General features: G+C 45.0%; 1 protein-coding gene across 4 annotated transcripts in view; it reads left to right on the forward strand.

The window, feature by feature from the left end:
• The window catches only part of LARGE1 (LARGE xylosyl- and glucuronyltransferase 1), a 605,088-nt gene that overhangs the window by 286,130 nt on the left and 305,708 nt on the right, over positions 1 to 13,250 (forward strand). For all 4 annotated transcript variants that reach the window (XM_037848432.1, XM_037848435.1, XM_037848433.1 and 1 more), the window contains 2 exons: positions 1,793 to 2,094; positions 11,923 to 12,005. In XM_037848432.1, coding sequence (XP_037704360.1) covers positions 1,793 to 2,094; positions 11,923 to 12,005 — 385 coding nt within the window. The remainder of the gene's footprint in view (positions 1 to 1,792; positions 2,095 to 11,922; positions 12,006 to 13,250) is intronic.

Here is a 13,250-nt window from a genome sequence, read left to right on the forward strand (position 1 = left end):
TCATAGTAGGTGCTACATAAATTGTAACCCTTTAACTCTGTGATGGAAGCTGTATGCCCATTTTTCCACCCCTGCTCAAAGGGTCAATGTTGGTTGAGAAAACACAGTTGCCTTTAGCTGCCTGTTCTTTTCCAGTCTCAGGGGAACTAATTTGGATTTACCATACAAGGAGACAGGTGTCAAAAGCCTGGGTCGAAGCTTATAATTTGCCAGCTCAGTGACAATGCAACCTCAATCAGTTGATTTCATGGTTCCCCCAGCCTCTGCCTCTGTCTTTGATTGTTGGTCCCGGGCAGTGAAGCTTAGTGAGTCATAGTCACTGCATTGATCATTGATCGGAGAGGACCAGGAGCTGAGGTTTTTAACCCTGGGGTGATTAATAAGGGGGTTAGGGAGGGGGTGAGTCCTATTTGTTAAGCTCCGGAGATACATCACCCAGCCTGGTGCAGAGACTGGCTCAGCACAGACAGCACCAGGTGAAACCTCCAGAGTGTGATTCATCACAGTCTTTGATCCTGAAGTTTTGTGAGTCACAGACACTCTGGGACGGTTTGGAAGCTCGGTGGGGTCTGAGCAGGATGGAGAAAAAGTGCGAGTAGGAAGAAAGAGGATTGTTTTTTTTTTGACAGCAGGCTGAGAGAGGGTTAATTTGATTTTTGTTTGGTAGCCTCTGAGGCAGCAGCAAGTACAGCCGAATCCTGGGATTTCAGCAGAATGGGAACAGAAAAATGAAAGATGAGGCTTCTCAGAAGTAAGCATGCTTTGAGCACTTGCTATACAGAGCTGTATGCAAAGCATCCTTGGGAGAGACAGAATTTTAAGAAAGTGCAGCAGAGCATACACAGGCTCAGACCTAAGAGAGACTTGGGTGCAAATGCTGACACATCCACATTCTGGTCCTGCAATTCTGAGAACCCTCCTTATTCTTTCTGTGTGATTGTTAATTGGAGAATTGCTGGCACTCAGTGTAATGGTAGCTGATTTTTTCCTAGGAATACCTTGCGATTGTTCACACTCCCACTTTTTTCTTTCTTGTATGCACCCCTCCCGCATTTTATCAGATATTATTATATATTATCACAAAGACAAGTAAGACCCAACCTTTGCCCTCACTGAACCCATAATCTTCATAGGAAACAGATGGTAAAACAATTTACCAAATACAGTATGACAGATACATATAACACTATGTGCAAAATACTGTTGGAATATGCTGAGGCATATTTTGCCTGGGGATTGAGGAAGGCTTCATCTGGGAGATGATGATGATGGTGAAACAGGGTTTTGAAAGATGAATAGGAGTTTGCATAGAAAGAGCTCAACCAACTTTGTCATTATTTCTTTTTCTTCCTCTTTTTCCTCCTCCTCTTCCTCTTTTTATCTCCTTCCCTTTTCTCTCTCTCTCCCTTTCTTTCTCCTTCTCCTCATTGTCTTCCTTTCCCCCCTCCTCCTCCTTCATATTTGCAATGTTTTATTGGTCAGAATATCCACTAAGAAACATGCTAAATAAGGATAAGAAGACAGTGCATTTAATTAGGAAGAAATTATACTATGATTGTCTTCTTTAAATAGCATATTAATATTTATCACCATAGTAAGTTGTTCTGTTCTTAACTTTGTTCCCAGTTCAATCTGGATGCATTTATTTGTAACTCATTTTCCATCTGCTTTCCCTTAAAAATGAGACTGTGAAGGCATCTCCACTGTGTAGCGATGAATGTCAGGGGTACGCGGAGGGGCTTGGGGTGTTGCAGTCTAGATTAACTCTTTCCTGGTCTTTCTGCACTTCCAGATGGGAAGCCAGTGTCCCTGTCTCCGCTCGAGTCCCAGCCGCACAGTCCCAGGTACACGGCCTCCAGCCAGAGGGAGCGGGAGAGCCTGGAGGTGCGCATGCGCGAGGTGGAGGAGGAGAACCGCGCCCTCCGGCGGCAGCTCAGCCTGGCGCAGGGCCGGGCCCCAGCGCACCGCCGCGGCAACCACTCCAAGACCTACTCCATGGAGGAGGGTACGGGGGACAGCGAGAACCTTCGGGCCGGCATCGTGGCGGGCAACAGCTCTGAGTGCGGGCAGCAGCCGGTCGTGGAGAAGTGTGAGGTAAAGCGCACCTGGGAGCCCCGAGAGGCAGCCTATTTATTCCAGGGCTCATCGCCCCGCCCCATGCAGAGTCCTTCTGGAAGCACCTCCAGGGGTCTGCAGAGAGCTGGGACTCTTGGGTCGGGCCTGAGTGTGAATCTGCCTCAGTCAGTAACCTTGCTGTCTGGTCTGGCAAGTGATTTAGCCTCTCTGAGCCTCAGTTTTCCAAATGGAAACTGGGGGTAATTAGGCCTCTCACACAGAGGTGTCAACGGGAGTTAACTGACGGAACACATCTGTTGCTTCTTTGTGGTTCGTTTTGACATGCTCAGGGTTTCTTTGCCCAGTTTTCAGCGGGGGGCACCTGTTCCAAAGACTACTGAAGGCTGTACCCTGGAGATGTGGTCCTGTTGGGCGGTTTCCTCCGGCCTCATTCTCACTTCACTTTGTGAAGATCCTCTGGAATTCTGGAACCAGAGCGCTGGTGTTCCTCTAAAGCAGTAATTTGAATTTTTGTAATTTACTATCTGTTTCCGTTTGCTAAAGCTGCCAGAAATGGATTGGCTTTCACAATGGGGATTTGCTAAGTTACAATTTTACAGTTGTAAGCCATGAGAATGTCCAAATTAAGGCCTCAAGCAGAAGATACCTTCTCTGAGGAAAGGCTGCTGGCATCCAGGGTTCTGTCATGTGGGGAGGCACATGGCGACGTCTGCTTGTCCTTCTCTCCTGGGTTCTGGTTTCAGTGGCTTTCTCTCTCAGCTCCTGTGGGTCCTTGCTTATTTCTCTCTGGGCTTTTACTGTCTTTTATCCTCTTCACAAAGGACTCCGATAAAGTATTAAGACCCACCTGTAATGGACTGGGTCACATCTCAATTGAAATAGCCTAACAAAACGTCCCACCCACAATAGGTCTGCTTCCACAAGAATGGATTAAAAAGACATGGTCTTTTCTGGGGTCCATAACAGATTCATACCAGCACACTATCATTTCCCCCCTTTTAGAGTACACTTTCTTTCTTAGTGAGTCTTTGGAAATTTGACTGCCTCACCTACCCTCTTCCTCCCCACATGTACTAACTAACGTGTACACTGAATCCTCATTCACACACATGTCCTCATTCCCTGCTTCTTCCAGTTTCTGTGGAGAGCAATGTCTTTTGAGACACACGTAACCCAGGTTCATATCCCAGCTCTGGTGGTTGCTGCTGTGAACACTTGAGCAAGTGACCTAACATCTCTGAACTTCAGGTGTCTCGTTAATGAGCTTCAGGAAACAGTCCCTACGTCATGGGGTATTTGTGAGCATCAAATCGGATGGTCATATAAAGCCAAGAATAGTGTTTCCCTTATGGGTAATTATTTCACTTTTGGGCAATTACTATTATTTTTACTTAGAGGTGGATATTACCTGATGTTTCTTTATTCTGTTTCCTGGCCGTATTCTCAGAATGTTGAACTTTAGACTCTATGGATTGTATGCTTTTCACATGGATATTCTCAACCAGCAGCCTGAGTGATTCCTTTTAAAGTATAAATCTAATCACATCACTTCTCAGCTCTGAAAAGCCAAGTCCTTATAAATGTCTTTGAACATTATGGGGTCTGCCTTTGTGTAGCCCCTCTGGCTTCCCCTTTTGCAGCCTCCTCACTGTTCCTTGAACGTGCCGGCCCCCTTGCACCTCCAGGTTCTTTTCCTCTGCCTGGACTCTCTTCCCCGGGTACCTGCAAGCTCACTTCCTCACCTCCTTCCGATTTTTTGCTTCCGTGTCAGGTTCTCAGCAACAGCTTCCTGAACTACCCTGTTTAAAAATCTTAACCTCACTCATTCCTCTTTTCTGTCTTCTTTTTCTCTTAATTTTTTTCCCAATACTTATCAAGATCCAATATTCTATCCATTTTACTGCCTTATAGTTTTGCTTGTTTATTTTCTCTGTTCCCCAACTAGAATGTCAGCTCCACAGAGGAAAGAATTTGGTCTCTTTTGCTCACTGCTGTATTCCCAGTACCTACAGCTGAGCTTGGCCTGTAGTAGGTGTTCAGTCAATACTTCTCACATGACTGAATGTCTGGTTAATGTGTGGATATCTGGGGCAGGCCGGTCATCCAGAGACCCCATAGATTGGAGTGTAGCACTGGAGGCCATGGCAACCTCGATGGATCGGTGTCAGTCTTTAGAAAGGCTGATGTTAGACAACCCACCTGCCCCAAGATCTGCCTTTACCAATTAAACTCCTTCCATTGACCCACCCCAAAATCATTCTTGCCCCTTAATATGTTTTCATTTCTGATTCCTCAGGTTGCTGTGTTCCTTACAACACAAGAAAATTGATTCCAAATGCAGGCCAGGAATATGCAGGATAGAGTGTGCTGCATGGCTCGTTCATTCATCATGCGTTTATTGGGCCCTGACTAAGGAGGAGGCACTCAGAGTCACTCCTTGGAGGTTTGGCCCTTCCTGTCCCCAGCCAGTCTCTGTAACCCCCAGGTGTCCACCCACAACTTGCTGAGTCCCTGAAGACTTGACTTTCATTATAGTCAGTAGGCAGCTACTGCTGTTGTCTACAGTTTTGAAATAATTTGGCCTTTTGGGTCAGTGGTTCAGTATATAGAGCAAGTAGACAGAATTACATCAGTTTTTTTCCCCAAGAGTAGAGGTAATCCTGAAGGTTTGTAAGGTGATTTTTGATGGTACATTACAACAGATTTTTTTAATAAATAGTTGCATATATGTTTTATTGAGGCAGGGCACTGCGGGTTAACAGCAGGACTCTGAATTCAACCCAACGCTTCACCACTGACTTGTTCAGCTGTGTGACCTTGGACAAGTTACTTCTCAGTTTCTTCACCCTGAATGTTGGAAAACCCTAGATGTTAAGAGAACTGTGGGTATAGGAATTCTAAATCCTTCATTTTGTAGAAGCTTGTCACCGAGGATCAGAGAGATTAGTGACTTGCTCAAGGTCACTCAGACTACCAGAAGCAGACCTGGAACCGTAACCAGCTGTCCTGATTCCTGGTTCGTTCGCTGTTTGCACAGTAGCAGTCTCAGCCTGTTCTCTCCTCTTGCCGTTTTCTGCACCTTGGAGGAGTTGTAAATTCCACTGTCTCAGGAGGTATAATGGTAGCTGGAAAGGTGAATGCTGCACTTTGCTTGTTTTATACAAGTGGAGGGAAGTGGTGCTCTCCATGTGAGAGGTATTGGAGATACATTCTTTGAATCTCTAGAAAACCCCTCATGCTCTCTCAAAGTAATCCCAGCTTACATATGTTGAGTTTTTACTGTAGACGCTCTGCTACATGTTTATCTAGAGCAGTGGTTCTCAAAGTAAGGACCCTGGACCGGCAGCATCAGCATCACTTGGACACAGGTAATTCTGAGGTCCCAAACCCGGACTTCCTGAATGAGAAGCTAATGTGATTCTAATGCACATTAGAGTTTGAGGACCTCTTATTCAGTGTCCTCAACCATTTGAGGACCCCCATTTGGCAGTTGAGGAACTTAAAGCAGGAAGTATCGTGTCCCCCATTTGGCAATTGAGGAAGTTAAAGCAGGAAGATATTAAGCCACTCCCTTGTGCTGGTTATTGTTTCAATAAACCTTAATAAGTACTGACTTATTAAATACACGTTCTTGCACTTGTTTAATCTTGACATTGACTCAATGGGGTGACTATTTTTATCTCCGTTTTACATGAGGCCAGTGGGGCTCGGGGATGTAAGTGATCGTTCCAAGTTCACGTAGCTAGTTAGCTTTGAAGCTGGGACTCAAACTCCCCTCTCATCCTTTAAAACAAAAAATTATTGTGATAAAATATATACAACACAAAATTTCCCATTTTAACCACATTTGTGTGTACAGTTCAGTGATACTAATTACATTCACAACATTTTGCCACCATCACCACCATCATTTACCACAACTTTTTTTATCACTCAAAACAGAAACTCTGTATTCATTAAGCATTAATTTCCTTTTCCTCCCGCAGCCCCTGGTAACCTGTAAACCACTTTCTGTCTCTGTAGATTTACTTATTCTAGGTATTTCATACAGGTGAGATCATAAGGTATTTGTCCTCTTGTGTCTGGCTTGTTTCACTCATCATGATGTCTTCTGGGTTCATCCATGTAGTAGCATGTATCAGAACTTCATTCCTTTTGATGGCCATTCCATTGTACATATGTACCTCATATTGTTTATCCATTCGTTTGTTGATGGACTCTTGGGTTGCTTCACTTTTTTTGCTATTGAGAATAATGGTGCTATGGACATCAGTGTGCAGATATCTGTTTGAGTCCCTGTTTATAATTATTTTGGGTATATACCCAGAAATGGAGCTTTCTGGGTCATATGGTAATTCTATTTCTGACTTCCTGAGAAACTGCCAAACTGTTTTCTGCAGTGACTACCCCCCATTTTACATTCCCACCAGCAATGCACAAGGGTTCCTGTTTTTCTATCCTTGCCAACACTTGTTATTTTCCGATTTTTTTGATAGCCTTCCTAGGGGATGTGAAGTGGTATTGCTTCACTCTTGTCTAAAGCTTTTCCCACTAACGCAGTACTGCCCCTGACCCTCACTCCTACCTTGGCTGTCCCAGCTGCGTCCTGTTCCCCAGCTGCCTTGGCAGCATCCGTGCTCTGGGACACATGGGGGCCCTCTCTTGGAGAGGAGAAGCCATTAGTTTGCAGCTGCAGTCCAGAATCTTGGCTGAACCTGTCTTTTCATAGCAAGTCAATTGCTGTTGCATAAATCAGTTTTCCCTTCTCACTGTGACATCCTCCCTGATGTAAGATGTGTAACTGAATTGTGCCCCAAGCAGAATGTCCTGAAGGGAGCACTAGGCCTTCGGTGTCCCAGCTATTGGTGTTGCTGGGAGAAGAGGGCTGGGTGAAGTGTAAGTTAGTCTGTCCAGGCCACAGCTTGCCTGTCATCTCTGAAGTTTGAATCTGAATTTCCTTGGGGACAAGGCTTATTTTTTCCCAGCATCCACCTATCAGAAAATACCCTATGGGAATTTTTCCTTTAGGAGGCAGAGGACAGAGAAGGTTATTTTTCAGGTCCTCATGGATGCTGGCAAGTTCAGAGTTACAAATCCCAGCTGGCCCTGAATGTCACAGGTCATGGGTTGCCCTCGTCTACTCAATGAAATGTGTTCTCCTCTTGGAAGCCCCTACTGTATCTCCTCCTGGGTGATGGTGGTGCTATAGGACACAGGGACACTGAGCGTGCCTCTGTAGCCTCCTTTCTCACTCTCCGATGGGACAGGATTCTCAATTTACCTTTATAACCTCCCAGCCTGGCCCAGCACCTGGCATAGTGCAGACTCCAAAACTTTCATGTCATGAATCTTTCTGCAGATCCTAAAAATAAAAGTCAACCACTTGACCCCAGTGGCTATAAGAATGATCCTTGTTCAGAGCTTCATGTTCATTCTTACAGTTTTCATTTCCTAGATGCCAAGTCAAATAGCATGCAATGGGTTGGCTTAAACAATGGGAATTTATTGGTTCCTGGTTTTGAGGCTAGGAGAAGTCCAAAATTAAGGTGTCATCAAGGCGATGCTTTGTCCTTGGCTTTTCTGTCACATGGCAGTGCACATGGTGTCCTTTCCTGGCTTTTCCTTTCTCTTGCAGATTCCATTGACTCTCCCCTTCTGGCTGCTCTCTCTGCTTTCTCACTGTGGCCTTCCCTATAACGCCATCAGTAAAAAGTTAAAGACCCATTCTAAGTCAGTTTGGCCATGCCCTAACTGAAGTAAATTCATCAGTAGGTTCTATTTACAATAGATTCACACCTACAGAAATGTATTGAGTTTAAGAACATGTTTTTCTGGGGTACATAGCTCTGAGCTACCATGTTTACCTATATCTTCAGGTGCAGTTTGCAGAGAATTAAAGTGTGCTGAGCACCATATTCAGCAATAAAGGAAATGAACAGAAAGCCAAAAGCACTTCCTAGTCCCCTTAGAAAGAGCTCTGTGGACCATGACTATAAGAACTATATAAAGCTCCTTAAAATTTATAAAGTAATTGTATAAGTTCCCAATTTGCGACATTGGTCCCTGCCCGCCATGTTTCCCTATAGGGATTAGCATTATCACTCTGAATGCCTAAAAGTCTTCTGTGCTTTCCTTCTAGCCACAAGGGCAAATGGGCTGCTGAGAAAGGGTCACTGGTTTTGGCCAGGGTCCTGGTGGAAAACAGATTGCACTCTCAAAAGGGGAGAAAAGGACTTAATGGAGGGTCAAAGGCATGGGCAAGGCTGGGGAAACCAACTGGGGATGGCAGTGCGTCCCGGAAGGTGTCAGCACAGCCCTTGGGCCTGAAGGAGTGGCAGGCAGGAGGGGTTATGGAATCTAGCAGGAAGGAACTCTAGGAGGAGGCCCTGATAGAGTGGGGGAACCTGGCCTCTTTTTCCTCTTGCCCTCCTGTCTCCTGCTGGTGCCTCCTGTTAACCAAATTCAACCAGAAACTCAAGGGAAAAGGAACCCCAGTTAATTCAGTCTATAAAAGTCAGCCATTGGGGCACCATTTAAGTAGAAGAAGGGTAGAGAATGAACCTGGAAGGGCATCCAGCTGTGCATCCAGGCATTGTCACCCAAAGAGTATTGTATCTATAATAGGAAAGTGTAAGGAGGAAGCATTGAGTCAGAGGGACATTGTCACAGACTCTGATATTCATACTCTACCTTTGGATGGAGGAGTGTCCCAAGTGTTTGCAGCTTTCTTTAATCAGCCTCATTGAGAAACATGAAAAGCTGTCTTCATAGTCTCCACACCTAATGTTACTGTGATAAAGAATGTTTTTTCACCCTGCACTTTTAAGGAACATTCATCCCTTTTCCCCACTCTATCCTTTCCTCCCTCATTCCTGTCCCACTCTCATAGTTCTCTTCTGTACCCACAAAATTTCAGACCATCCAGGAATGTATTCACTACACTGTCTGCTTTCCTGGGGTAGTAGGGCCTTGCCGACATGGCTCCAAATGATGCCTTTATTCATGGTGGCAGGTGTATTGGATGAAACTAAAGAGATTGGAAAATTATGTAAAATGTTTGAGAATGTATGTGCTTGTGCTTACATTTAATGGGCCCATTTGAAAAAGTCCCTGAACCCTGAAGCCAAGACAAAGTTTGATATCTCTGAGGCTGCATGTTTAAACATTTGTGATTCTGAAGAGCCTGATTCAGCGTGTTTTCACCCATCCTCATCCCATTCCTGGTTATGTCTTCCATTTGCAGGCATTTTCCTTTTCATTTCCTTCATGATGTAAATGTGACAGTTGCATCCACATTACCATCTTTCATCCCGAGTCTTTTGGGTATATTATCCAAAGATAAACGATGTTGTCTTTATTTTACAGGTGGGGAAATAAAGATATGCATACATTAGACTGAGAAAAGATAGTATTAGAGCCCAGGAGACAGGGACACTGAGCCTGTCCCCACACACATACCCCCTTCTCCTTTCCCTACATTTTCTTCTTCCTAACCACAGGGTTTCTCAACAGCTGCACTCTTGATATTTTGGGCAGGATAATTCCTTGTTGTGGGGGGCTGTCTTGTGCATTGTAGGATGTTTAGCTATATTCCTTATCTCTACCCATTGATGCCTGCAGCAGCCACCCCCCACACAAGAAAATGAAAATTGTCACCAGACATTGCCAAATGTAACGCTGGAAGGCAAAATTACTCCCTGTTGGGAACCACTGCCTTGCAGCATATTATTAAGAGCCTGGGTCTTAGAGATTGTGAGTTAATTGGACTGGGGTTGGGCTGGGGCAGAGGTATATTTTACAAATCTCTTGGGTGTTTCTGATGTACAGCCAGGCTTAAGAGTCTCCATTCCAGAGTCTGAGTCCCATCTCTCTAAGCTTCAGTTTCTTAACCTATAATACTGAACTGATAGTACTGTGCCTGTCTCATAGAACTGTGAGGCATCAATCTCATGATCTGTGTAAAGTATTAAGCATAGTGCCTGGGATATGGTATTTGCTCAATAAAATATTAACTATTATTGTGGTGTTATTCGTGTCTTTCATCTACTCTCATCTTCCTTCTTGACCCCCAGGTACAAGAGCAGAGACAGTAGATAGCATGGAGAGTTGGCATTTGCCTATCAAGTCTGGGAGGGCAGGATGTATAAGGAAGCTGAGATGTAGTGGTTTGTTGGTTCAGGTGAGCAGCTATGGAGTCCAGACATGGTGGACCATCAAGGTAGGACCTGCTAGATGAGGTCAAATGGCACTCTGCCTGGAGGATGAAGAGCAGGTATCCTAGAGGTATCCTAGAGAACAGGTATCCTAGAGGTATACCTGACGATACCTAGAGGTATCCTGAAGAACAGGTGCAAGACTCTGAGAATGTTCAGAGTCTGATTTCAGAATTTCTGAGAGATTGAGGTTGTGGATGAAGCTGAGACCTAGCTTCTGGCACTAGCACTGGGTTGCTAAGATAGAGTGGGAGTGAAGGGTAATTAAAGAGATACTGGAGTGTAAACAGGGCTGTTTGAGGTCTCTGTCATGGGAGCCTGTAGGAAAGTGACCAGGATATCAAATGCATTTTGAGGTGGCTTGTCAAGACAGCAGGGAGTCCAGAAGCCTTGCCATGGGAGGAGTGGCTGGGAGCATTTCTGAAGAAGAGGCTTCTCTGAAGCCCCCTCCCTTTATTTGAGTACAAGCAGCAATATACTTGTTCTGCAATACTCCCAGGATGGAACAAGGCTGGAGTGGGAGCTAGGAGGTGGTGGATTTCGATTCGGGGAAGGCTGTCCTTCAGTAGAAGGCACACAATGGTGAGGCTTGAACTCACACGTCTTCAAGCTACCTTAAGAGAGGCTGGATGGCGTCCAGTGTGGGATGCCCTAGAGCAATACTTTACAATTTTTGTCAAGTCATAGCACCCATGAGAATGTTACTTGTTTGGCACAAGGAGGTAAATAGAAATGGCTGCTGGCAGTAGAGTGTAGCCCAGCCTGTGGGTTCCAGCTGCCCTTGCCCTGCCTGGGTAGCCATGAGGTTTGAGGAGATGAGTGTCTTTGTCACCTGTAATCATTCCCACTTACCAAGGCACCAAGGCACTCCATTTGGGAAGCTCTTCTCTAGACTACATTTTTGCCGCGGTTGGGATGTAGTGTGTCAAGCATTGTACTCTACTTTGGGGAGTCATAAGTTTACTTACTACAAACAACCATCATGCAAGTCATGTGAAGCATGTGTCATTGCCCTGTTTCAGAGTGAGTTGACAACGTAATTTCCCCAGGGTCACATGGGTTAAAGGACAGAGCCAGGGTTCATGTCTGGAGCCCATGCTCTTGACCACTTAGATTACATGGGCTCTGAGGTTTCCTTCAATGTGGACAGTCTGTGATTCTTTGAACAATATCACAGATGGGACCCATAGGTCCCTTGGGCCCTGCAATCAAGTTGTCCTAATCTAAAACATCTTAGAACATTTCACAAATTCCCTGAACCATAACTCTGCGTCCGACAGCCCTTTTCAGGAATGTTTCTTTCTTCCCTCTTATTACCAGTTGTCACTGTCTCCCAGCGTGGAGGCAGAGGACTCATACTTGGCCTATTTCAGCCAATCACCATTTCTCTCTTCCCAAAAATGTAATTGAGAAAAGCCTTAATGGTTTCCAAATGATGATGGTGCCATAAACCAATTAAAAAGACCTTAATAAAATAGTCTTGAGTTATTTTCCACAGCTGTGGACCGTGTCCTTTTTTTTAAAAATGATCCCAACAAGAAATAAGGGTGATTTTTCTTTTTTGTGTGGTACGCAATAGCAGGAAGGCCTTCTTCTTTCTGCCTAACTGCTCCCTCTGTTCTCTTCTTCTCAGACAATCCACGTTGCTATCGTCTGCGCTGGATACAACGCCAGCCGGGATGTTGTCACCTTGGTCAAGTCTGTCTTGTTTCATAGGTAAGAGCCTCTTTTGTGTTCTGCAGGCTGACACATGGGACCGACTGCCTGCATGTTTCCTTGGGAAGGGTTAAATAAGAGCAAAATTTCTCATCAATCATTCAAGCTGCCATGAAAATATAATTTTTGTGTGAAAGCCTGGGGGAGATTATTGTGTTAACAGTGTTTAACTTTGTAATTGCCTTGCAGCATTTAGAATTGTAGCTCTCAGATGTAAAGGGACCTTCCAGGACACCATCAATTTGATGCTCACCTTCCTTAATCCGTGTTTCCTGTCTGGCAGTCCGCCAACCTCACTTTTGCACATCCCTGTCGATGGGTTGCTTCCCCCACTCCAGAGTGGCTTATCCCAGCTCTGGGTGTTTCAGATCATTAGAAAGTCCTGCCTTATTTTAAACTGAAATTTTCCAAACATAGATGATATCTACAGGCACTGGTGGAACCCCCATGGAATGTACAAAGGATCAATTCCTCTTCCACCTGAAGGGATCATGACTGTCTTGAGTCTTCTCCTCTCCAAGTTGAATTCCTGCCATTTGCTCCTACTTTCATGGGATGTTTCTTCTGTCTCCTCAGTATTTTGGTTGTTATATAGGCATCCTCAGAATAATATCCAGGATTGAGTCCACGGTTCCAGCCCATGCCTTTGGCTGTGTCTAACATTCTTACTGAGAGTTGGGATGAAGTTTATTCACAGCTGTGGCCAATGGTACTGAAATATATTGTATGACTGAGTCAAGATCCAGAAGGTTCTCAGTAGGAGCAGTCAGGAAAAGCTCTCTGAATTCAACCCAGCAGAGTCCAGTGTAGAGTCCTGTGCATAATCCGAATCATCAGTAGCTTACACAAAGATGGGAGAAAGAGCACAATATCCGAGACCTCTGTCCTGCCAACCCTGCAAGAAACTGGGGTTCATCTTTGGTTCTGCCTGCTCTCTCAGCCCCCTCCCAGCCCATCTATTACCAATGCCTCCTAAATATTTTTCGATCCCATCCTTTCCTCTCTGTCCCCACTGCAGCTGTCATGGTTCAGGTTTACATTTTCTCACCTGCACTTGTCCTTCCTATCTTTCTCATTTTCCCCTCTTCATGTCCACCCTCTCTAATGCTAGAATGATACAACAAAGAGGCACATGTGATTTCTTTAAACCTTTCAGTGGCTTTGCCTTGTCAAGGCTAGGGAATTGAACCTCTTTACTATGGTACAGGCCATCCAGATTCTGTTCTGCCTCTCCATGGTGTTTTC

The sequence above is a fragment of the Choloepus didactylus genome, chromosome 8, assembly GCF_015220235.1.
Source record: "Choloepus didactylus isolate mChoDid1 chromosome 8, mChoDid1.pri, whole genome shotgun sequence".
Classification (NCBI taxonomy): Eukaryota; Metazoa; Chordata; class Mammalia; order Pilosa; family Megalonychidae; genus Choloepus; species Choloepus didactylus.